Source organism: Pituophis catenifer, unplaced genomic scaffold (assembly GCF_029215685.1).
Source record: "Pituophis catenifer annectens isolate HBS135680 unplaced genomic scaffold, rPitCat1.0.hap2 SCAF_8, whole genome shotgun sequence".
NCBI lineage: Eukaryota > Metazoa > Chordata > Lepidosauria > Squamata > Colubridae > Pituophis > Pituophis catenifer.
In genome coordinates, this window is record NW_027256888.1 from 70,391,630 (window position 1) to 70,418,326 (window position 26,697).

The following is a 26,697-nucleotide window of genomic DNA, read 5'->3' on the forward strand; positions in this document are numbered from 1 at the left end:
AAGAGTGCATACACTAATATTCCTCCTCCTCTTATTTCTATCTCTTATTCTAACTTTTAATCATGTCACCCTTTATTAAAATCATGTCACCTACCTAAAAAAAGAAGAGAGAGAGAGAGAGAGACAAGGAAAAGCAAACCAGGACAACAACAAAAAAGAGAAAATCATCTACCCATCGTCTCTTGCCCGCTTTAATACTTTAATTGCTATGCTTTTTTTTTGGCTTGCCTCCCATATTCCTCTCGTGGATCTTTATCTCTGCATCTGCTTCTTGGCTGTTCAATCTAGATATTTCTCCCACCTCTACCCTCGTCCGCTGCTTAGTTTCCAAAACGTCATTGACAAAGTCATTTGTTCTCCCTGATTGCTTCCCTAACATGAAAAATGCCCTTTCATTTTTCCAGATGTATTGTGCAAAAAGTATGGTGACAGGAGACCTGGTACCCCTGACAAGGAATTGTTTTTTTAAAAAAATATTTTCTATTTATTTATAGAGCAGCCCTATAAATATGCATAGAGGTCAACCCCCTTTTGTTGAAAAAGATTTAATTGCTAGATGAGTGATACGATTTGATGTGGTGCTTGTGCTCAATTTAATGCTGGTAGTGAAACGCCAGCCTTGATGTTCGAACATCTAATCTTGTGGCATAGAGATGGATGGATAACAATAGCCATTATTCTCGCTGAATATGGTATGGAGTCAGTGGTGAAATCCAAATTTTTTTACTACTGGTTCTGTGGGCGTGGCTTGGTGGGTGTGGCAGGGGAAGGATACTGCAAAATCCCCATTCCCTCCCCACTCCTGGGGGAAAGGTATTGCAAAATCTCCATTCCCACTCCACTCTGGGGCCAGCCAGAGGTGGTATTTGCCGGTTCTCCGAACTACTCAAAATTTCCGCTATCGGTTCTCCAAAATGCCCAAAATTTCTGCTACCAGTTCTTCAGAACCTGTCGGAACTTGCTGGATTTCACCCCTGTATGGAGTTAACACTGTATTTCAGCACACCTGCATGGTTCCAGTTTAGGGGCAGTTTAGGGATTACATGGACAAATTCGTCTTGATTACTATACCTTTTTATACTGGATCCAAAATTTCCAGTTTGAGAAAAGAATTAGTATGTTTAGATGCAACAGGAAGATAAAAGCATTTTCTATGAATGTTTATGGAGATTCTCAGTCATTCAGGTCATGGTTGTCCCAAAGGTGCTAATTTCAAAAGGCAACTGGCCTTTGTTTTTCCTCGAAGACGTTTCGCTTCTCATCCAAGAAGCTTCTTCAGGTCTGTTCTTCAAAGCAACTTTACGAACCAAAGAAGCTTCTTGGATGAGAAGCGAAACGTCTTCGAGGAAAAACAAAGGCCTTTTGAAATTTGCACCTTTGGGATCTTCTGTGAACTGTATTTTGTGTTTTTTTAATAGACTGGAAACTTATGAGTAGGAAAAAAAAAAAAGAGGAATGGTCTGGGAAATCTAGTTAGCCATTTTGTGTGCCTTAATTTAGACCCAACCATTTTTTCATAGACAGCCTTCAAAAATTCTTGTCTATCAAATTGTATTAAGCAGCGGTTTCCAAAAGAGGGCGCAAAAGAGCCACATTTACCATTCTAATAGAGCTGTAGCATCCTTTCAGACAAGTTTGTACTGTGAAAATTTTATCTTGAAGCATGAGATTTTTAAACTGGAAAGCTGGTCTACAAAGCCTGGCTTAGTCTGATTTAAAAACTTGCCATAGGCTGCTCGTGGCCTCAATACTAATAAGAGACTTCTATGGCATCCTTCAAAACTAATGGATTAAAGTTGACAAGCATAGATCAGTAACTAACTGCAGATTTGGGACTCCTTATAACGGGTCTGCAACCTTAAATACTCAAAGAGCCATTTGGACCCGTTTCCCACAGAAAAGAAAACACCGGGAGCCACAAAACCTGGGTGGGCGTGGCCAACTCGATGTCACTCACTTTTACCAGTCACATGACCCCCCCTCCAGCCACGCCTACCCAGCTGGTCATTAGGGCAGAGAACCAGTTGTTTAAAAACACCGGGAACCACAAAATCCTCCACAATATCCCTCTCTCCACTCCTTCCCTCCCTCTCTCTCTTCCGCCCCCCCCCCCCACTCTCTCCTCCTCTCTCTGTATCTCTCTATCTCTGCCCTGGCTGCTTCTCCATCCCCCACCGTCGCCCTTACCTTCTCAGGCCAGGCGAGGAGTGACGGAGGGGAGGGCGAGGGGCAGGGCCAGCCAGTGATGGGATCACCTGACAGGGAGCCACAGGAGAGGGCCCAAAGAGCCACATGCGGCTCCAAAGCCGCAGGTTGCTGACCTCTGCCTTATAATGATAAATTAAATTTATTAAAAAAAAACACCCTGTAAATAAAGTTAATAATATGAATAGTATTAGGGTTGGACAAAATAAGGACAAAGGCCCAGTGTGAATTTGCCTGGATAAGCCTAATCACATGTGGCTGACTAGGTGGCTCAGTGGCTAAGACACTGAGCTTCTCTATCAGAAAGGTTGGCAGTTCGAATCTCTAGTACAGGTCTCCTGCATGAGCAGGGGGTTGGGCTAGATGACCTCCAAAGTCCCTTCCAACACTGTTACTGTTACTTTAAAAAATGAGATTCTTTCATGTACTAGGTGTTTTAGATGTTTCTAATTCATAAAGTTGCTTTGAACATTGGTCTCTTTAAAAGCCACAGTAGTTTTATACATTTAAAAAGCACATTTTCTGGGCTTCAAAGCACTTAGAATTAGGATTGTTGAGATTTCCATGCAGCTGTGAAACAGTTTACCTGGTCCTTAATTATTAATTTAAATTTCTATTCCATTTGTACATGACGTGTTCAGATAAATTCAGCATCCTTTTTCAATCCTGACACACTTCCTTCTTGTCCTGCATTAATAGGCGCTTTAGCTGAGTCAGCCATGTCTGAATAGCATGTCAATCACACAAGGTTACATATTCCAGAAGCTAACAAAGGATACTCGCATCTTTTTTCCCCGCTTGGCTAAAGTGCAGAACTGATATCATTTTAGAATGTACTCTAAAACATTTTGAACTGCATCACAATTCTACAATAGAATAATCAGGATGATGAGAAATCATCCGAGGAAGCTCAATGTATCAAGTTTTCTTTGCCAAAATAATCTGGCAATTATTCTGGATGATGCTGGTAGAAATCTGGGGGGAAATATTGTATTGTACAGCTGTCTGGGAATTCTGGGAGATGAAATCCATGCATCTTAAAGTTGCCAAGGTCAAGAAACACTGAGCTAAACTTTTGCAGGAGGTTTAAAGAGCTTCTTAGATTTCTTTTCAAACAAGTTTGATAGAGATTGATAGATGATGACACATAGATTAGATCAGGGCAGTGGTGGGTTCCTCCCAGTTCGGCCCGATTCTCCTGAGCCGGTAGCGGTGACAATATGACATCACCGAACCGGTTCTGCCCCCCTGCCCCCCCGCGTGCCCCTTCACCACCCCTGCGTTATTCTTACCATTTATTTGGCCCCACCCCCAATATTGCTGCCTCCTGAGTCCCAGCTGATGGCTAGAGGGAAAAAAACTGTTTAAACTCTTGCCATGGGGCTTCAAAGGGCCGCCCTACAGCTGATGTGTTAAAAGAAAACAAATGAGTAGACCAGTGCCTGCAAAAATACATGAGTAGATCAGTGCCTGCAAAAAATAAATGGGTAGATAGGTACAGCTCTGCAAGCAGTTAAAAGCCTGGTAGACCAGTACCTCTGCTAAATCCTAAAGAATTGTTACATGACCATCAAGCCACACCCACAAAATAACCCACGCCCACAGAACCAGTAGTAAAAAAATTTAGAACCCACCCCTGAATCGGGTGAAATCCAAAATTTTTCCCTACCGGTTCTGTGGGCATGGCTTGGTGGGCATGAAAAAAATTGTATTTTTGCCGGAAGTCAACATTTATTTCTGAGGTTTGACCCCCCAAAAAGTGCCCCACAGCAAACAATGGCTTCGCGTAATGATCACACGTTTAACAATTGTGGTGATTCACTTAATGACTGCTGTGAAAAAGATCATAAAATGGGGTCAGTTATGTGATTACACACTTTATGACCATCATAAGTTGAGGATTTTACTTGTAATCAAGAATGTTGTGCCTTAAATCCATTGCTATTGGAATCAATTGTGTTTTGTATTATCGTTATAAAATTGTTATTATTTGAGAAGGAATGGAGATTTTGATATGGTGCAGATTTTTCTTCTATTTCATAGCTGGGTATACCTAAATCCATTTCCATCCAAAAATATCCTGCAAATATGCTATATTCATCCATTTGGTTTTTGAGACCATCATAGGAAATATCTTGTTGAGTGGTACAGTGGCCAAGAGGTGGAGCTCTCGCCTCACAATCAGGAGGCTGTGAGTTCCATCCTAGGTAGCAGCAGATATTTCTTGCTCTGGGCACAATGAAAAAATATCTGCTGTGAACTCCGCATTGGCAACAGGAAGGGCATCCGGCCAGTAAACACTCAGCTCCATTTAGTTGCCCCGACTGCACCCCGATGAATGGGATTACGGGATCATTAAAAGACAAAAAAAGAAATACCCTTGTTAATGATGAATGATCAGAGCAAGGGACACAAAAGATGCTGCTTCATTTAATATTTATTTATTACCCCACAGAATTTAAACAAATCAATCTGGAAATACCACCAATATACAGGGCAGAAAATATTTACAAGATGGAGACACAACATCCCATAATAAATTTAAATGTACAGATTTTTTTCCACTCTGTTCCCATGGTTTCTTTATTTAAAAAAGGATAGTTAAGAAGAGAAATTGCCCTTTAAAAATAAAATTGTCATCAACCTAATAATGTTCAGTCCACATCTCCAGTGTCAATGGAACTTGCAAATTATTAAATTATGGTTTATCTTAGATATATAAGAACATTGTCAATTTTAAATACATTAATTATAATTCTAAATAAATATCTGGGAAGAAAGCTGCTTTCAGCGTGCAGCTTCACAGACTTGTGTTTAAAAATGGAAAAAACGTTTTATTTCTTGCTCCTTGGATGGAGAACTGAAAGCTTGACTGGATAAAATTCATGAAACGTCCATGTAGAACTGGGAAACAGAACTTAGAACAGGGATTGCGTCTGCTCGTTAATTAAATTGGTCTTTTGAGAGAAAAAAAAAATTAAAACCATAAGGGTCTTAAACCTGATCCCCACGAATGGACTGTTTCTCTGCAATTCCATGTAAAATTAAAACAAACAAGGATTTTTGGGGGCGGGAGGAGAATCACAGAACACAAAAGCTTTTCAAATCGGAGAATTTACTTCTCTGGAAAACTGAGAAGAGTTCCCTCCCCTTTGGTTCCGGAAGAGGTTTTATACAGCCTTTCCTGAACCAAACCAAACTTTTATTTATTTTTATGAAATGAAACCTCTATTGCTTCCCCTACCCCACCCCTTTACCTTTTTATGAACAGTCATATAAAACCAGTCGCACAAACGCACTGCAGTCTTTTTTGTGTCTTTTTTTTTTTTCACAGAGAGATTAGTCAACTGAATCTCCGGGAGATTCTGGGATTGAACGTACTTTTGAATAAAGTGCTCAAGAAAAGTGGGCTGAAGTGGGGGCCCTTAACAACTGAGGATTCTTTCTATCGGAATATAGTTCACAATGCAAAAGCAGCAGCAAAGGATCTAAGCTGGTTCAGGAGTTATTTGGGAGAGGGAGAGGGAGAGGGAGAGAGGGAGAAGGAGCTAGAGAAGGGAAATCTTGATCCTGAGTCTACAAAGACTGATGGGGAAAGGGAAGGGATGTGATTTGCAATAGGGAGACAAAACATAGGTAGTGTTGCTCGGTTTCTCATCCATGCTCAGAGTTTTTGCATCTGTTTAGTGCTGTGATGGCGAACCTGTGGCACGCAGGGCCCTCTCTGTGGGCACACGCACCGTCCAGCTGGTCTTTGCGGGTGCTGGAAAATGGCCTGAAAACAGGCCAAAAAACAGGTATTCGTGCGCCAGCCAGCTGGTCTTCGGGTTTCCGGTGCTCCAGTGCACGCAAGAAGAGCAGCTGGCCGGTGCGCATGCCGGAAACCTGAAGACTAGCTGGCTGGCGCATTCGTGCCCACCAGCCAGCTGGTCTATGGATTTCCGATGCTCTGGCGCACACATATGCACACGAGTTCCAGTTTGGGCACTCGGTGCTGAAAAGGTTTGCCCTCACTGGTTTAGTGTGATAAGACAGCGGGTTCAAGCAGCCCACTTTCCCATACTTGGACCAAATCCTTCCCTGGGGAAAAGCAGGTACCAATCCAGTCGCATTTAAAAACCTCATCTTTTGACGCACTTCCCCCATTCCTGAGATATCACTGCAGCAATGTTGTGAGTTCAAATATTTCTGATCGGGAACCTGTATGTCCCTGTATAATAAAGAGTGTAGTGCTCACGGAGACTGAAACGTTGACTGGGAAGCGCCCCAGAATTCCCCCCAAATCTGACACAATTTCAAAATTCTTAACCAAGATGTCAGTAACCTCAAGCAACATCTTACTGACAGGAAGACTCAGCAGTTCAGGAATAGGGGTATTAGGTACCCCAAGAGGTTGCTGATGCCTGCGGTATAGGAACGAAGCTAAGCATTGGGAAAGTGCCAGGGTCTGCGGCTTCTGCTCTCTGCCCAACAGCAACCAGGATTTTGCTCTTCCCCATCGCTTCAATTGCAATTTGAAATGCAAGATTTCTATCACCCATCAATTTCAACGTTTGTTGTCGTGCATGCGTGTGTGTGTGTTGCACCGATTTGGAAGGTTGCAAGATCTCCACCTCATCTTCTTCAAAATTAAATAACTTGGATGTAAACACTTTGAAGGGGGAAAATGTTTCTCTTAAGTAGAAGTAGGTTATTTCTGGAAATCCTTATGCTCCCTTCCAAGTCCCTATGGGGACTGCATTATCCCCAAATCAAATCTGCCCTGAAAGAATCAGTAAGATTCTCTACAATGGGCCTATCTTCAAAAAGTTGAGAGTTTTATTACTAGTGTTGGTAAAGGAAATAAATCTACGGTAAAAATAAGAAATGTTCTACATCAACTCCACAAAAATAACGGCCTGCCTTTACAGCAAACATCCAGACGTGTTCGATTCCAACTTTTTGACTCTTGAAAATCAGCCCAAAAGTAAAACTTATAATCGCACTTAAGAATAATTTATCTGGAAGGTAGGTATTCATTCCCCGAGTGGCCTGCTTATAACAGATGCAAACGGGAGAATTAAAAGGATGGCTGAAAAGAGGGCGGGAAAATATATATTTTAGATTAAACAGAATACTTGTGTTTCTTACGCTTGACAGGTTACAAGAAAACAAATGCAGCATGCTTGTTAATGGGGATTTTTTTATAAATTAATAAAGGAAGCAGAGAGATGCTTGTGGACCAGAGAGGACTATATGTATTTGCATGGAAGAATCTAGAGTTTTTCAAGTAGATGGAGCAAAGTATCTTACAACCGAGGAAACAGAATCCTCTCAAATGAAAAGGATCATGAAAAACTGAGCCAGGCTGTATCCTGGCCAGCATGAATGAAAAATTGTGCACCAACTAAGGCACTATATCTGAATCTGCCATGTTAAGTTAGGGAAGATGAACTGAAATGGCACACTTCAAAATTCCTCCCTCCCAAAGATCTTTAAATATCTCCCAACAAATTTTATAGAAGTAGAAGAGGCCTCTTCAAATGCCACTCCTTTTATTTGGTGCTAGGGGGATTCTCCCCCTTTTTGGCCTGGTACTCTCTCTGTGGAGCTACTAACGGAGTAGCAACTTTAACAGCAGCGGTGGCAATCCATTCCTCTTAGTAGTGTAGTTTATCCACAGCTGCTCCGGGGATGAACCGGAACCATATCCCTAATTTAGAGAGGGGGGCGTGGGAATCGACATCACACCTACCCAGTTTTCTGCTCAAAATATGCTTCTGACACTGTAGGCCGCCTCGTGAGCTGCCGCTTTTGATGAGATTGTCCAACGTGCCAAATGCAGAATCGGGGAAACTACCACCCACGACAGCTGAAAACTGCTACAACTGCTGCTACAAATAGCCAAAACAAACAAACAAACAAAGGAAAGGAGAAAGCAAACGAGGAAAAGAAAAAATGGGATAGGCCTGCTTACAGGTCAGGAGGACAGATGAAATAGTGCAACAATTGGCCGCTAGTAGCACATGGAGAAACGGGACAGGCAGGAAGACGGCTTTTCAGCTTTTAACAGAAAATTCAACTTATGGCTGAAGGAAATGGCGCCTAGATATCCGGGTTCTGCCACCTGCCAGAACTGAGATGAGTGGGTGATTTATACTTAAAACAAAAAATAAAATAAAATTCAGAATTATGCACTGGACCCCTCCTGGGATATCGGTGCATCCTTAGATGTTGTAGAAAAACCTTTGGGAAATGGATTTCACCGGTGCTCCTTCACGTGTGCTGACTGATTATTTTGCTGGTTATTCATTAAGAGAAATGTTTATAGACCATTGACACAAAGAAACCATGATGAGAATGGGGGGGGGGGAAGGGCAGGGGGGAGGGGCAGGGGTAGAGAAAGGAAACAATTGCACTTTGTCCTTTGAAAGAAAGGCATCTTCTTCCACTTTGAGGCCTCTTCTTCACTCTTTTTATCTTCCTAAGTGGCCCATTGGCATAATAGAAATGCAGTCTCTAATAAAAGTTTTCCAGTGGCGCCAGATCCCTTCAATCACGCTTAATTTCAAACTTGTTCCAGGTGCTTGCTTTTCTTTCTTTCTTTCTTTCTTTCTTTCTTTCTTTCTTTCTTTCTTTCTTTCTTTCTTTCTTTCTTTCTTTTCCTTCCTTCCTTCCTTCCTTCCTTCCTTCCTTCCTTCCTTCCTTCCTTCCTTCCTTCCTTCCTTCCTTCCTTTCTTTCTTTCAAATCCCAACCAGTCAGCTCAGAAAGACTTTACTTCGGAGGCTTTCAAAGTGCAAAAGAGTTCCAAGGCAAAATCTTCACCTTGAGTCACCCATTAAGGCATGTTTGATTCCAGTCTCAGCCATTGCAATCCGTGACGGGTGTAGTGTACGAGTTCGATCATACTGCTGTTCAGCGAGAGAAAGCAGGCGGCAGCGCTGAGCTTGGAAAAAAATTCTGAAAGAGGGAAGGGGGAAAAAGAAAAGAAAAGAAAAGCATCATGTCCGATTCTTTAATTAAACATGCTTAGCCAGAAAAGCCTCTGGTTCTTAAAACTTGTAGAACAGATTTTCTCAACCTTGGCAACTTTTTTTTATATATATATATAAATTTTCTTAATTTTCTATTACCATATTTTTCAGAGGATAAGACACACCTTAGTTTTTTGGGAGGAAAATAAGAAAAAAGCTAATTGGTGGGTGGGATCGGCCTCCGGGAATACCCCAATCAGCTGTTCCCAGAGGTGAATTTTAGCAACAGGTTCCTTGGTTGTGAGCTCTGTGCCTTGCTTTTTTTTTTTTTTTTTTGCTTTTTTTTTCTGCCTCTGAAACTTCTGAAACTCTGTTTCAGAAAAAAAAAAAATTTCCTGCCTCTGAAAGCCTCCAAAACAGAGCTTCAGAAAAAAAGCCTCTGAAGCTCTGTTTGGGGGCTCTTTTTTCTGAAGCTTCATTTCTGATGATTTTTTCAGCCTCTGAAACCTCCGTTTGAGAAGCTGGGCAGGGCTACATTCGGAGTATAAAACGCACCCAGATTTTCACCCTCTTTGGTGGGGGGGAAAGGTGCGTCTTATACTCCAAAAAATATGATAATTACATTTCCTAGTGTTTAATAAACATCGTGTTATCTGGGTATTTAATTAGCTTAGCAATACAGATTCTATTCTTAATCTCCTCCCCTTTTTTTCCCAACCACTGGTAAAATAAGTTCCACGTTTGAACCTTGGCAACTTTTAAGATACGTGGATTTCAACTCCCAGAATTCCCCAGACATATGTGTACTCTACTAACTTCAGTATAATGATTAATCATGAAAAGTCCTTTAGTTTTAACTTGTCAGTTAAGTTCACGTTTTTTCCCCTTTAAGTAATTTTCTAAGTCTTATTTTCTTCAAAACTTTGGCCTTGGCTACCAATAGGGGTTACTTGAAGATACTAATCCAATAAGCAACCACTTTATTAGCCATGCAATAATTCTCCTTTCCGAAAATTAGGGTTATCTGTGTATTTCAGGCTACGCACTATCAATATAGCAACAATGGTAGCAATAATCTGGTCCAAGCATTGTTTTTTTGGGCCTAGGTCTTGCTGGCGTACTTCAAATGAAGAATTTGTACCGAGCACTGATTATATTAGCCAGTTTGGAAAGTCCGCAAGACGACAACCAAACATGGAGATTGCCACGGATTCTTCATTTCAACCCTGAGCTACAAACATTCTCCTTTATTGGTAATTTGTACTGAGGAGTGGTGCGATGGCCTAGAGGTGGAGCTCTTGCCTCACAATCAGGTAGAGGCAGATATGTCTTTCTCTCTGGGCACACTGAGAATATATCTGCTGGACAAAACTCCGCACTGGCAACAGGAAGGGCATCCGGCCAGAGTAAAACACTCTGCTAGCTCCATTCAATTGCCCAGACTCCACCCCACAAGGGATTATGGGGTCTTTAAAAGATGATGTTGATGTTGAGTGGTAATTTGTACTGAGCTGATAAACATCTGATTTACAGGAACCAATCAACGTCATACTTGTTTTATCCTGGCTAGGAGTAAATCCTGAGGGTGTGCAAGCAGAGTCTCTTGTCAGCAAGAAAAACCAAGAATTCTTTAGAGGTGCTTTAGAGGTAACCTTCAGATTCTCCAGAACAAACTTGCTGAACCATGTACAAAATGGTCCTCAAGGGGAATGGGAAACTTTAGGAAACTGAATTTGTAAGTCAGTAGGAAACAAACAAAGAAACAAATCCTTACTCTTATTTTTCCTAGCCAAAAGATCAGCTTGTTCCCAGAAGTCATAGGCGTACAGAATATAAGAAGTGATGTTAACGAAGGAGGAGGTGATGGTCGGGATATAATGAGGGACGCTGACTGAGGAGCCAAGACTGCTACTTCCACAGCTGGTGGTGCTGGAAACCGTCTGGGAGCTGACTGAGCTAGCCGGAGAAGGCATCGGGGAGAGCGGAGAAGGGGTGCCAATGCTCCTGAAGGATGAAACACAAGAAGGCCCGGCATTATATTCAATAAACACACAAAGTAGAACCAGACGTTAAAAAGAGATGAAGTCTAAGGAGGAGGCATGAACAAATTTAGGGGGCAGAAATAGCTAAGAAGGATTTCTAACCTTTAGTCCCAACAAATGGCTAAAGAAGGACCGAGCGTGCCCTGATGCCCAATGCACGCAGACTACTGGTGACCAACTCAAGGAGGGATGGAAAACGGAGCAGGAGATTTTAAGGGAATACAGATAGTCCTTGAATTGTCCTTCAGCGACCATTCCAAGTTGTAACAGGCACTGAAAAAATCCTCACATTTATGACTGTCACAGTGTCCTCATGGCCACACGATCAAAATTTGGGTGCTTGGCAATAGGCATGTATTTATGACGACTGCAGTGTCCTGGGGTTGTTTGCAACCTTCCGACGAGCAAAGTCAATGGGGGAACCCAGGGGTAGGCGGCACATGAATTAACAACTGGTTCGCCCAGCACCAAAAATGTTGAGCACGCGCTTTGTTCTCACGCGGCTTGCATGCATGCATGCGGCTTAAAAAATGCGGCTAAATAGGATGGCATGGGGGGGTGGGGGTGGGTCGCAACTACTGGTTCGCCTGAACCGGTCTGAACCAGCAGCAACCCCCCACTGGGGGAACCTGAATTCACTTAAAGACTGCATGATTCATTTAACAACTGCAGTGATTCACCATTGCGTAAGAGGTTGTAAGACCAGGCATGATTCACTTATTTATCAATACTTTGTATTCTCCCAAATCTCCTGCTCTACTTCCCTTCCTTCTTTGGTTGATCCCCAATGCCCAGCATGCATTGGTCACCAACCGAAATTCTGGTGCTAATTCTGGTTTTAAGTTCAAGTCGTATCTTTATGCTAAACTTTGAACCAGTGCATTTTAGCCTATTGATTTGATCAATTTTTCCCAACCTGGTGCCTTTTCCTTTTGTTTAGACTTCAACTTCCATGTACTCCTTAAGTCAGCATGAATTCTATTGATTTCTAAATTTATGATGAGGGCCTTGACATTATAAAGTGTGGCATATTCTGCTTTTTGAGAAATGTTAATGCATTCTGTTCTACCCAGGACAGAAAAGATAAAAACATATATCATAAACCAGCTTAGGAAGGAAGATAGGAAGGAAGGAAGGAAGGAAGGAAGGAAGGAAGGAAGGAAGGAAGGGAGGGAGGAAGGAAGGAAGGAAGGCCTTGCTCTAGTCTAAACTATGGATCCTATGGTTTTATAACTGAAGAAGGATCTGAACTCAGATCTCCTCACTCCAAATCTACCTTATGAGACATAGTTTCCTTTGGGCAGAATGCTAGGCAATCCTCTACATGTCTATTCAGAAGCGAACAGTCCTTATTCCATAGCAAGAGGCCATCAAATAAAAAGTAATAAGCGATGAGCCTGAGACATTAACTAGCAACGATTTATATTTTGAGAGATCATCAAACTGGTTTCCAACCAATTCATACTTTTGGTCTACATATACAGTAACCTTACAATCTACCAGAAAAGAAAATTAAAGTTTGCAACAAGGATAAGTTTGCGATATTACCTTGCAATGCATGGAGAAGGTGCTTGGGCAATTCTAGAAGAACTCTGTAATAAGCAAGGAAATTCTATTTAGATTACAAGTAATTTCAACTCATGTTTTTATTTACAAAAGGAAAACACTTATTTTTCATGAACGTTTATTTATTTATTTATTTATTTATTTATTTATTTATTTATTTAATCAAACAATCAATCAAATTTATTGGCCTCCCTTCCTACCACAGGGTAACTCTATTAAATATTAAAATAAAAAACAAAACTATATAAATCAAATACAGGTAGTCCTCAACTTACGACCACAACTGAGGCCAAAATTTATATTGCTAAGTGAGAAATTTGTTAAGTGAGTTTTGCCCCATTTTATGACATTTCTTGCCGCATTTGTTATGTGAATCACTGCAGTTATTAAATTAGTAACATGGTTGTTAAGTGAATCTGGCTTCCCCATTGACTTGGCTTGTCAGAAGGTTGCCAAGGGGGATTACATGAGCCCAGGACAATGCAGCCGTCATAAATATGAAACAGTGGTCAAGCATCCGAATGTGAATCACATGGGGATGCTGCAACAGTCGTAAGCGTGGGAAACGGTCCTAAGTCACTTTTGTCAAAGTTCACCGTCAGTAAGTGAACTGTTGTAAATTGAGGACTATCTGTACTACAAAACTTTAAAAATACTGGTGGAAAAGCGAAGAGATCCCTACAGATGAAAGTGTAATAAAAAAAATATTAGAATGTGCAGAAATGGATAGATTAACACTTAAAATTAAGGAGAAGGAAGAAACAGACTATTTTTTTTATCATGGGATTCGTTCTATCAATGTTTAGCTAACAGAGACAGAAGTTAGAAATCTAAAACTTTAAGAGAATGATTAATTATACAATGAAGGTTTATTATGGATAAGCAAATATTATTATTATTATTATGTGATTATCAGTGCCATGAATAGTGATATTATTACTATTATTATTTCTCAACATTAACTGTACCCAGACAACTCACTGTTGATATAGATATTGGATTTTTATGTTTACTAAACAAAAATGTATAAATAAAATATATATATATAAAACTTTAAAAATGCTTGTTAGTTCCATGTTACTGTTCAGATATTAATCGTTCACTTGGGAAAACCATCTACCCACTGACATCCTGTTTCCCTGAAAATAAGCCTTCCCCTGTTAATAAGCCCAGTCAGGCTTTTGAGAGCATGCGCTAAAATAAGCCTCCCCTGAAAATAAGCCCTCCCCAAAAATATTTAAACGCAGAGCTGGAAATCAGGTAAAACTGCAAGAGGAGCCCCATCTTGCTCCACACGCCCCAAAATAATAAGACCTCCCCGAAAATAAGGCTAAGTGCTTATTTCGGGGTTCAAAAAAATATAAGACAGGGTCTTCTTTTCAGGGAAACACGGTAATATTATTGGAAACACCCTCCCTTCCACTTTCAATTGAAACGTTTCATTCTCTACCTTGAAATGTTCATTAAGAGTCCGGGAATACTTTATTGCTGTGTCCTTCTTGTAGCGAAACATTGCCATGTACAGAATGGCTTGGCAGCGCATGCTGTAAAAACACAATGAACATGGAACACATGCAACTCTTTAGAAAAGGGGTGTCAAACTCGATTTAATTGAGGGCTCCATCAGGGTTGCAGTTGACCTCTGGGAAGGGTTGTGGGGTGGCCAGGAGAATGGCTTGGGGCGTGGCCAGCTCAACATCACTTGTTGAGGCTCCGTTTTCAGCCACGACAGCCTCTTGCAGCCCTCTGCCAGTGAAAACAGAGCCAGGACGGGCTGCGCGAGGCCTCCCCGAGCTCCGTTTTCGCTGGCAGAGGCACCATGGGCTGGTCCTTCATTGTTTTCAGGGTGGCCCCACAGGCCAGATCTAAGCATCCCGCAGGATGGATCTGGCCCATGGGCCTTGAGTTTTGCACCCCTGCTTTAGAACCTTGTTCCCCATTGTTGAAGAATCTTCACATATTGCATCGAAGCAAAGTAGAAAGCTAGGCATTTTTAATATTTTTTAAAAAAAAAAAAACGTGGAATGCTTGGAAACAGAACGCAGAGCCACTCACCAAAACACAATGAAGATTTTTTCTTGTGTGGTTGTTGACGAGTCCGCAAAGGATTTTAATGTCATTATGAATCTATGGGAAGACAAATCACACTTTATTTTAGTTCCATCAGCATATAAAACCATAATATTGGGATGCTCTGAACTAGTAGTGAAACAGAAAGTTACTATAGTTTTACACAAGTGGGCAGATAAAGGAGAAAAAAATCCCCAAAGATTCCAACAGCAAAAATTTTCCAGGATCTCCCTCCTAAATTTCATTACCTAATTTTATTTCATTTCTAATATCCTCTCCTCCCTTCCCTAGTTCTGGCCAAACTCAAACATACAGAAGTTAATGGAGAAATAAATAAGCAGATAGATGTAAAATAAAAAGGCAGAACAAGTTAGTTGAATTTAGCTGAGAATTTCTCGTTTATGAGTCTCATCAGTCACCCTGAAGGTTGAACCCTAAAATATGTAACAGCTATTGTCTGTTGATCAGGAGATGAATTTAGGTGTCTCCATGCACCAAAAAAAAAAAAAAAGAGTAAGTGTTCAAGGTAGCAAATATGTCCTGCTCTCTAGTGGGGGAAATAGCCAAGAAGAAATCTGTTTCAGCCAGCATGGTGAATTCTGGGAGTTGAAGTCCACCCATCTTAAAATGGCCCAGGGTGAGAGACACTGCTCTATGCAAAAAATGGAATTCCCACAATGGATGAATGGCTGGAAAAACAGATGGAACTAGCAGAGGTAGCTACATTAATTGATTTACTCAAAGAAAAGAAACTATCTTCGTTTCTAGTTGGAAACCATTTCCAGATTTTGTGCTTGAGAAAAAAAAAATAAAACATTGACTTTTAGTTTTGCCTATTAGATGAACTAATTGCTGTTATAGTAATTGCTAGTACATGTTAAGCATGTAAAAAATAAAAAGTTGAGGCTGTTTTGTTATTAAGTTTACTACTGCGCTAAAAAGAGTCAATGTTTTTCTTTCTTTTTTACCTCTTTATGCCTTTTTCTTTCCCTTTCTTTCCACTATTTTCATTTACATTCCTATTTTATACTTCGATAAATTTAATTTTTTAAAAAATATCAGTTGAATCAGAGAAGGTGACTTCCATGAACCAGATGTCTAAGTGGAAGCTTTTGATGCTGAACAAAATGAGAAAATAATTATATGTAGGAGGATTCTTAGTGCTCAAGAGTCTACAATGCAGATGCTGGAATGAAGCCATTATTTTGATAATAGAACCTCAAAGCAGCTGTTGCGGTTGGGACTGATAGGAAAATGTAAACATGCATCCTCCAGTCCAAATTAATGGAAATTACTTTATCTTGCTCTTTTTCAGGATTAAGCAGAAGTGTGGAGTAATATAATTGGATCTGAGGATTCACTGTGCTATCAGATTCTTCAAAAAATGTAAAAAAAATAAATAAAATAAATCAAGATGCGGCTACTTTGGAGGCCAAAAAATAAAGGAAGAAACGGATATTTAACTTTTTTTTTATGGAGGTTTTGTCCAACAACTTAGCAATAACTGCTGATAATTGTCCTCATTATTTAAACAAAGCAAAGCAAAAGGAATATAGCAAAGTTACACTAACGTGTATGTGTTTTATACATGTTAACGAAAGGAAAGATAAAAGGGGGAATTTAACAAGAATTAAAATAAGAGAGAGAGAGAGAGAGAGAGGGAGGGAGAGAGGGAGAAACTGTTAGGTTTCTCACTTCTTTTTATACATTAGCTAATTTGCAATATGTGAGAATATTTAGGCTCTCTTAAAAGCCTAACTGTAAGTGGTTATATTGGCTTCCAACTATTTGTAAATACATGAGTTTATTCCAGCCTTCACTAAGAGGTTCTTGATCTCAGTAGGTTTGTCTGCTGCCTTTTGTAGACCTCCTGAACTAGAAGTGCTATATCTGAATCTTATCTGAAGTGGGCTCAGAGCACTTGCTATATACTACTTTCCTTAGCTCCAATGGAATGGAATGGAATGGAATGGAATGGGGAAGGAGAAAGGGAAAGGGAAAGGGAAAGGGGAATGGAAAGGAAAGGAAAGGGTAGAGGTACGGATACGGATAATGGAATGGAATGGAATGGAATGGAATGGAACGGAATGGAATAGAATTTGAATTCTTTATTGGCCAAGTGTGATTGGAAACACAAGGAATTTGTCTCTGGTGCATAAGCTCTCGGTGTACATGCAAGCAACAAGTGATAAATCATCATCATAGTCATCATAAAAATACATTCATCATAAATCATAAGATACAACACTAGACTGAAAGGCCCTGAAAATAAGAGGAAGACAAAACAATATCTAGAAGGGCAATCCTTTTGGATCTAGATAGGAGTTAAAACAGGGAAGGCTTTGTAACGGGATTCACAGGATAGGCAGAGAACAACAACAACAACAACAACAACAAAACCTACAGGGAGGAACAATGTGGAAACTTCTGAATATCAGAGGAAGAACCCGAAGCCAGCAGGTAGAACAGACACAGTTGTCTACTTACTTAATGAGTTCTATGGTTTCTGCAAACATGGTATAGGCTGACTGTGGTGAGAGGGGGTCGGATTCCATTGCAATGCCACACTCAATAAAGGACAGGGCAGCATCCAAGTATTTGAAGGCCTTTCCAATTTTGTCTGTCTATTGGAAACAAAGTTAGCACGGATTAACCAACAAGCCAGCCAGGTGAGGTACTTTCTTTTCCTGACATTCTTGCACAGTTTTGTACACAGGCACTATAGTCAATGTTCCATTTCAGAGTTGCACTCGAAGGCATTGGAAGAGCACCAGACAAATGGGATTCAATTCAAATCAGAGATGAAATGCTATCGGTTCGACCGAACCGGTAGCGATGACGGCGGGTGGTTTGGAGAACCGGTAGTGACGGCAGCACAAGGCTCCGTCCACCCGCCCGGTCGAAGTAACCTGTTTTTTACCCTCTGTGCATGCGCAGAACGGTTTGCGCAAGTATAGAGGGTCCAAGTGCACACATGACGAATGCGTGCACTTCCGAACTGGGAGGTAAGGTAAGAAGATTTCACCCAATTCAAATGTTATAGTGGGCCTTGGTGGCTTTAAAATTAAATTACTTAAAGGGATTGGTCTCATACAATGTATTAAGTAAAAAAAAAAAAAAGCTAGGAAAAACAGTATTATGAATCTAGCCTCTTCGTGCTGAACTTCAATCTCAAATTTAAAGATAAATTTCTCTCATATTAGAAGAATGGAATGATGAAATGAAACAGAAGACTCGCTAAGAATGAAATGCATTATTTTAGGGAATTGTAGCATATTTTTAATTCACTTATACAATATATATATATAAATATATATATATATATAAATCGCAATAAATAAATAAATAAATAAATAAATAATTCTTATCAACTTTTCTGGGTAAAATGAAAGCCCCAAAGTGGATTTATAAAGCAAACTGACCGTTTAACAAGAACCTTTCCCGTTTATTGGGAAGCATTCATTTGTTTACCAGTCCATGTGGATACTATGATGTTGTCCTTTGTGTCTCAGTGAACTCAAACCACCACACTGGAGGAAGTATATTTCCTCTCCTTAACTTGGAGAATGTTTACGGAGATTCTCAATCATCCAGGTCAGTGTTGTCCCAAAAGTGTTTTTTCAAAAAGCAAAGGGACTTTTGTTTTTTGTTTCTTTGAAAAACTTTTCGTTTCTCATCCAAGAAGTTTTGAAGTGAACTGAAGAAAGTTTTTCAAAGAAAAAAACCAACAAACAAGGAAGTCCAGTTGCCTTTTGAAAAAACACCTTCCGGATTTAACTTAGCTACATGGCGCTATGCAATAGGACTAAGGTTTCTCCTCACCCAAAAACTTTTAAGCAACAAAGGAAGTGATTTATCTTCTATATGTGAACACGTGTCAACCCCTTGGCAGCCTGCCTCCTCTGTCTTTCAACAGACTCTTCCAATGTCAGAAGACAGCTTCCAAGTTGTGGAAACCGCCACTGTTTTGACCTTGGAGTGGGGGTTCTGAGGTGGAAACATTTCCAATTTGAACTACTTTGCAAAGCTTTCAACTTGTTCTCGATCACAGAAAAGACATATGGCCAGAGAGATTTAATCTCAATTTTCAAATCATGACAGAAGAGCTCTTTGAAGCTGATCCATGGTTATTTCTCGATGTGGGTTTGCTTTATCTAGCAATCCCTCAAGTTAACTGTACTATTTGGAGCAGAGCCTATTCACACTTGCAACTTTTCTGCAGGAAAACCTACCATTCCATCAGCTTTGTGCTTCAATCTTTTGGCTTCCCTTAAGTGAAATTCTGCTGGATGTTGTCTGAAATAAACCAGAGAGAAAAGGGCGTTTCAGAATAGCCATAATGTACCACATACACATTTCATTCGGCAGTTTTGAATGAACAGTCAAAAAGATCTCTAAATATTTAGTAAGTTGTTCATTCTCAGTGAGCTTATGAAATCAACCCAGCAGGAAAATAAAAAACCCAGGTGAAAACCAATAGGTTACAACAGAAATTGAGATCTCAAAAGACAAGATATCATAGCCGGAAAGAAAAAGAAAATATTCTTACCGGTGAGGCTTGCTTTGAGGCTTCATTGGCTTGGAGGTACCGTTTGGCAAAGAAGGCACTGGGAAGGGGTTTGGGACATCATCTGCAGAGCCCTGGAAAGATGGAGAGGAAAAATATGGAATACTTGTAATTCAGAAATAGTTCAAAACAGAACATTTGCATTCTTCAATGAGCATGCACTTTTATTTCTCCCAGCATTACTAACTGTAATATATGATGCGTGTAATGTGTGGTATGACAGCACTCTTCCAGTACTCAAGGGGCTGTCACAGAAAATAAGGAGTTGACCTATTCTCAAAGCACCTGAAGGCAGGACAAGAAGTAATGGGTGGAAGATCATTAAAGAAAAATCTAACTCAGAACTAAGGAGAAATTTGCTGACAGTGAGAACAATTAATCAATGGAACAACTTGCCTTGTGGAGTTGTGGGTGCTTCAGCACTGGAGGTTTTCAATAATACACTGGACCAGGGGTCTCCAATAGGGGTGGGTTCTAAAATTTTTTACTACCGGTTCTGTGGGCGTGGCTTATTTTGTAGGCATGGTTTGATGGTCATGTGACAATTCTTTAGGATTTAGCAGAGGTACTGGTCTACCAGGCTTTTAACTACTTGCAGAGCTGTACCGGTCTATCCATTTGTTCTTGGAGCATTCCGGTCTACCTATTTGTTTTTGGAGCGCACCGGTCTACCCATTTGTTTTTTGACCGCCCTGGTCTACCACCACACTGCCTTTTAACACTGATCAGCTGTAAGACGGCCCTTTGAAGTCCTGCGGCAAGAGTTTAAACAGTTTTTTTCCTTCTAGCCGATCAGCTGGGACTCGGGAGGCAGCGAATAGATTGGGGGCGGGGCCAATTAAAAAGTAAAAATAATGCGGGGGCGGGCAGGAGGGCCCAGCTCCCGAACAAAGAGAACCGGTTCGGTGACATCATATTGTCACCGCTACCGGCTCGGCCGAACCAGACCAAACCGGGAGGAACCCACCACTGGTCTCCAACCTTGGCAACTTTACGACTTGTGGACTTCAACTCCCAGAATTCCTTAGCCAGCATTGTTAGACAATGTCCCTGCACTGGACAACCAGGAATAGTATAGGCAGGGGTGAGCTGCTGGGGATTTGCAAGGGTACGGGAGAACCTCTAGCTAAGATTCTGTGCAGTTCGGAGAACCCCCAAATCCTAATCCTCATCATCATTCATAAAAGCCATCTAGCCCGCTGGCCGTTAATATATCTTGAGTTGATGAATTCTAAACAATGCATTAAGCAGAAATGTTACAATATCTCTACTTCTCTATTTAAATAGATCAAACATTCCCCTGTTTTCCCATCTAAATTTCTAGCTGGGATATCCATTATGGAGAATATACCTGCAGCAGCTCTTGTATAAGATATATTTTGATCCAAGTAGCTGTGATATTCAAGGCTCCTTAGGGGAAAGGAATCCCCTTCACTATACAGGCGGTCCTCGACTTATGACCATAATTGAACCCCAAATTTCTATTGCTAAGCAAGACAGTTAAGTGAGTTTTGCCCCATTTTACAAACTTTTATTGCCACAGTTCTTAAGTGAATCGCTGCAGCTGTTAAATTAATCACAGGGCTGTTAAATGAATCTGGTTTCCTCATTGACTTTGCAGGGACACTACAATTGTCAGAAATATGAGCCAGTTGCCAAGCATCTGAATTTTGTCCAGGTGACCGTGGGTTTGCTTGCAATTGTTAATTGTAAGAATGAAAAACCATTCTTGCATGGTTTTCAATGCTGTTGTAACTTTGAAAGGCCACTAAACAAACTATTGTAAATTGAGGACTAGCTGTATGGTGAAATCTGCCGATTTTACAACATGCTCTGAATGGGGATTCTCAGTCATCCAGGTCATGGTTGTCCCAAAGGTGCTTTTTTTCAAAAGGCAACTGGACTTTGTTTTTCCTTGAAGACGTTTCGCTTCTCATCCAAGAAGCTTCTTCTGGTTCTGACGGTCGGAACTGAAGAAGCTTCTTGAATAAGAAGTGAAATGCCTTCGAGGTAAAACAAAAGGCCAGTTGCCTTTTGAAAGAAGGGAGAAAAAAATATGCACATCTGAGTGCTCTTCTGAACAATCCAAGTCCCAAAATTATGAGTCCCTCAAGAGAAATGGTTTACACCTACTTTGTCACTTTTGGAGTTTTCCAAAGGTTTCCCCTCCAGTTTCCTGTGCTTGGAGGATGAAGATTCTTTGTGGCTCTCTTTGCTCTTGGCAGTGCTGACAGTGGGACCGGGAACTTGATAGCAGGCATCGTTTTCAGTCTTTGGCCTCTTTTGAGCTGTCTTAGGCGGCTTCTGAGCAGGCTGCATGGGAGACAGTGGTGGTGGCATCGGCAGTGGCATCTCTCTCCTTTGCGTCTCTGTTGCCGAGAGCTTCGACATCCTAGGGAAGGAATACCAGGTCAGGGCGAGTTCGAAGGAATATTACTTTAAAACTGTAGCATGGAAGAAAAATTAAGCACCCGAGTTCACTGGATGAAAGATATTGAAACATGCAGATAACTAATCAACACTTTCACCTTGAGCAACAAAGGGAGGAAAAAGTCAGGTACTTTTGGCAGATTCATTAACATGCTGATAATATTCATAAGACACATTTTGGATCTGAACCGAAGCTAAGTATATTGACAGAACTATAGATTTCTTTAAAAGTTTGAATTTAGGTGTGGCAAAGATGGGTTCCAGCTGCTGGATTCAAAGAACTTTCCAACTATTTAGAATGTTTTACTTTGAAATTCAGATAATCACTTTTGCATAAAAACATAAAATAGGTGTGCGATAAATGTACTGGTTTACATTTGGGATGAACCGCTGGTAATTTTCAGTTTCAATTAAATGACACCAATTCTTTTCAAAACACTTTATTATCAGCTTTTCTACACTCATCAGAAATTGCTATTTAACTGCATTCACATTTTTTTAAAAGAGTATTGCTGGTCTTCACAAGAGAAAATACATGCAATTAACACGCATAGGTATGCACAGATATTAGAATACTGTCATACAATAAAATATTGTGTGCAAGTGCATTGATTCAAAAAATCTTGCACAAAGTATTCACTCTAAATTATATTTTCAATGGACACCAGAGCATTTGCAATGAAACCCAGATTATTTTTTAGATGTTTATATTTTACCTCTATTTAAAAAAAACACAAGACAATATAAGAACCCTCTACATACAGCAAACTTTGCCTTACCTCCTAGGGAGCTAAAATTGAGCTGAGGCATTTTGAGATGATTTGAATGCAAGTGTCTCTACTCCAAAGATCTCCCCAGCCTTAATGCAGAAGACTGACTCTCTAGTACAGCTATCACATTTAACATGGATTCTATTTTGTTTTGCACACTTCAGTAGCAAACTTAAGTTGTCTTCAGACATTCCTCATGTTGCAGGACATAGGTAGGACAAAAAGCTAGCCAAACTCACACTTTTAAGTGTAGCTTGTCATTTGAAAGGGTTATTTATCACCAAAAGCTATTCCAAATAGCAATAGCACTTAGACTTATATACCACTTTACAGTGCTTTACAGCCCTCTCTAAGCAGTCGGCATATTGCCCCCAACAGTCTGGGTCCTCATTTTACCCACTTAGGAAGGATGGAAGGCTGAGTCAACCTTGAGCCTGGTGAGATTCGAACTACCAAATTACAGGCAGCAGGCAGGCAGCAGAAGTAGCCTGCAGTATTGCACTCTAACCACGGTGCCACGTTGGCTCAAATGCTGTTGATCAGCTCATCTGATATTGAGGAGGGGAGCGGGAATAGATGGGAAGCCTTGTCCTAAACATCTAAATCCCACTGCTGGTTGGGAAATGCCAGGAGTCAAAGTCCACCCTCTTGAAATGGTTGAAAAACACTTGGTGAGCAATGCGTAGACAGCTCGTGATGGGACAGGCATGAAAATAATACATGTACGCATTTATTACACATACATGTTATTATAATGTATGTTTGCACTTTGCATTACAAACAAGATCAGGAACATTTGCTTCCACACACAAACAGGCCCAGCCTGGATTGCTTGTAAGAGATTTACCCAGGGATTATCGATTTTATGTAGTCAAAAAGACAAGTGGTTTATTTGCAGCTCCCAAAATTTACTATGCGCTTCAGAAGAAAGCCAAAGGAAAGAACAGTTTGAACAAATGTTTAGTATTAACAGAGTAATTGTTTGCTGATGCCCAATTTAAACAACTGGAGGTTAAAAGGTTTAAATGTGATATTAGGGCAGGATTTCAATTTTAATTGTATAGAAGTTAGATTTCTCACTTAAGAGAGAACCATAATAATTTTGGTTCTTATTGGATGACTAGTAGCCAAAACATAAATTTTAAAAAATCACCAAAGTTCAATGCAGAAGAGACCAGAGTTCTACTTACTAGCTTAGATTTTACTAACTTAATTTTCTACATAACAGCTTTGTACTCACTTAGTTTTACTGGAATCTTTATGGCCTAAAGATGAGGAAGATTTAGTTTCTCTCTCCAGCTTGACCTTCTTCTGATCATTTCTCAGTGCATCTTCCTGCTGATAAAAAAAAAAAGACAAATACAGCCCTTAAATACTTCAGGAGGCCCCTTTCTGACTGCACACCTGTGTAACATGGAGAGCTGCACACCTGTAGCCACTTCAGAAGCAACAATCAACTCTACCATGACAAGCAAGACTAAGCTCAGCTGTTATCCCATCCTTGCTACTCCCCACTCCTTAAGAGTAAATCTAATTCATTCTGCTGCCAATTGTCAGAGGGTGAGATAACAAGAATTGCAGTAACCAAAATTTTAGGGGGAAGAGAAATTCGAAACAGCCTAAAGGGGACTGATGATTTAGAAGGCAAGGGAAGTTATCTTGGAAGATAACTTGGAAGCCAGTTTAGTCTAGTGGTTAGGACACCAGGGTAGTAACCAGGAGACTGTGAGTTCAAGTCCTGCCTTAGGCATGAAAGCCATGTTGGTGACTTTTAACCCAATCCATCTCACAGGTTTGTTACTTGGGGTAAATAGGAAGTGTGAAGGATATTAAGGACTTTCACAGCCTTAAATTACTTATAAAATAATAATAATAAAATACATAAATAAAATTAAATAAGGGAGATTGGATGGCTGCCTGATAGGACTGCTATACCGCAAGCTTTTTCTCACAGGCTTTGTAACTAAACTACTGTACTACAGTCCAAAAGGTCTAATGGATATTTCCCCGTGTGAGATTGAATTGTGCATTATTTTACCAACATTATTGGCTTTTTGCTGAAAAATATGGCAGTTGTTAAAATTACAAGAGTTTACAGATCATTGAGGCATAGAAGTAAAACGAAAACTTTCACATGAGATTTGAAATCCTTACTAAGGATTTAACTAACTGAGTGCTTACTAACTCAGCAAACTTTATCATTCAACAGTCAGGATTATAGAATTGTTATTCTTTTATTATTATTAGAATTTTTTTTATCCCAGGTTTTTATTAAATAACTCAAGGCAGCAACTATGCCAAATACCCCTGCCTCCTGATTTTCCTCACAATCTTTTGAGGTGGGTTAGACTAAGACAGGGGTGGGTTCTACTTACTTTTACTACTGGTTTGCAGCGGGGCCACAACATTTTAATAATGTTGCGGTTGGTGGGCGGGGCCTCCTGCCGGTTTTACTACCGGTTCTATAGAACCGGTGCGAACCGGGGGCAACCCACCACTGGACTAAGAGTGACAGGCCCAAAGTTACCGAGCCAGTTTTCATGCCTAAAGTGGGACTAGAACTCACAGTCTCCTGGTTCCCAGGCCAGCCTCTTAACATAAAACCGGCTTTTAAAAAAAACACCTTCACAAATTGTTAAAAGTGGACTGAGGAAAAAGAAGAGTCCCTACCATTACCAAAATCAAAGAGAGTGAAGAAGAATGGGGGGGTGGGGTGTAATGTTTCAATAAATCTCTTTATATCCCTTTATATATATATTTCAGGAATAAAGTTTCTAGGGAGTTTCAATTATATGTAGATGGGAACTGTTACATGGTTTCTAACTTAAGAGTACTGAAGATATCTAAAGTCCCAGCTCCTGGAAATGATATCAATCTCTGTACCTTGCTAGCTTCAAATTCTGGAAGCTGCTCTACAAATACATCTGGAGGGAACCATATTGTAGAAAGGCCTTTGGCTCACTCATTAATGGCACTTGCCAGAGAGGCAAACAGCTGTGGTTCCTCAATTTAACAGGAATCAAATCAGTTTAATCAAGTCAGGGAATCAAATATCAGTAGGAGAAAGAGACTGAGATTAACTTGAGTGCAAACACTTTCTGTAGTGAGCAATAATTTTTGAGCATACCTAGCTTAGAGATGAGCAAGTAAATTCAAATAAAATAAACAAAAATATTTGTAATGAGTAGCATACACCAATAGCAATAGCACTTTAGGCTTATAGACCGCTTTACAACCCTCTCTAAGCGGTTTACAGAGTTGGCACATTGCCCCCAACAATCTGGGTCCTCATTTTACCCACCTCGGAAGGATGAAAGGCTGAGTCAACCTTGAGCCTCTTGAGATTCGAACTGCCAAATTGCAGGCAGTCGGCAGTCAGCAGAAGTAGCCTGCAGTACTGCACTCTAACCACTGCGCCACCGTGGCTCATGAAATAAAATATAGGTAGCACTGAATATCTATTAAGGAGTCTACTATTAAGCAATTACTGTATCAATCAAGTGTTCAAGGCCATATCATGACCTGAGTAAATTGTTTGGACAGCCTCCATGCTAATAATATTCTCAATATTACCAAAACCTAATATCCAGTTTTAGTCTTTAGAAAAAATAAGGAAGCTTTGAGAAAACACTTTTTTTGCATGCCCTTTTATTGATACAGATAATTGGATCCTAAAAGAGCTGCTGTGAGATCTTTATCAGTCTCACTTCCTAGACCAGTGGTGGTGAACCTATGACATGCGTGCCAGAGGTGGCATGCAGAGCCCTCTCTGTGGGCACCCACGCCATTGCCCCAGCTCTGTTTCGGGTCTCTGCTGTGTATGCCTGCACGCCTCCCGCTGGCCAGCTGGTCTTTAGGTCTTTGCTGTGCATGTGTGGGGCGCAGGTGTGTCTGTGCAAGGTGCGGCCGCACGTGCAGGGGCCCACACGCATGTGCCCATGACCTTGCAGTTTGGGCAGGGTGCAGTTGCATGCATGGGATGTGCACGCATGCACATGCGCCCACACCTTACAGTTTGGGCAGCGCATGCACGTCAGGCACTCGGTGCCTAAAAGGTTTGCCATCACTGTCCTAGACACTAGTACCCACACTA

The 26,697-nt window shown here is 40.6% G+C and overlaps 1 protein-coding gene across 4 annotated transcripts in view; it reads right to left on the reverse strand.

The window, feature by feature from the left end:
- Positions 1-4,624: 4,624 nt before the first annotated feature.
- AFF1 (ALF transcription elongation factor 1) overlaps positions 4,625-26,697 on the reverse strand; it is a 159,258-nt gene continuing 137,185 nt past the window's right edge. For all 4 annotated transcript variants that reach the window (XM_070948867.1, XM_070948866.1, XM_070948869.1 and 1 more), the window contains 10 exons: positions 23,845-23,942; positions 21,538-21,796; positions 19,387-19,478; positions 19,070-19,133; positions 17,325-17,461; positions 14,823-14,894; positions 14,218-14,311; positions 12,750-12,793; positions 10,934-11,163; positions 4,625-9,145 (listed from right to left, as the gene is read on the reverse strand). In XM_070948867.1, the coding sequence (XP_070804968.1) occupies positions 9,024-9,145; positions 10,934-11,163; positions 12,750-12,793; positions 14,218-14,311; positions 14,823-14,894; positions 17,325-17,461; positions 19,070-19,133; positions 19,387-19,478; positions 21,538-21,796; positions 23,845-23,942 (1,212 nt within the window). In that variant the 3' untranslated portion in view covers positions 4,625-9,023. The remainder of the gene's footprint in view (positions 9,146-10,933; positions 11,164-12,749; positions 12,794-14,217; positions 14,312-14,822; positions 14,895-17,324; positions 17,462-19,069; positions 19,134-19,386; positions 19,479-21,537; positions 21,797-23,844; positions 23,943-26,697) is intronic.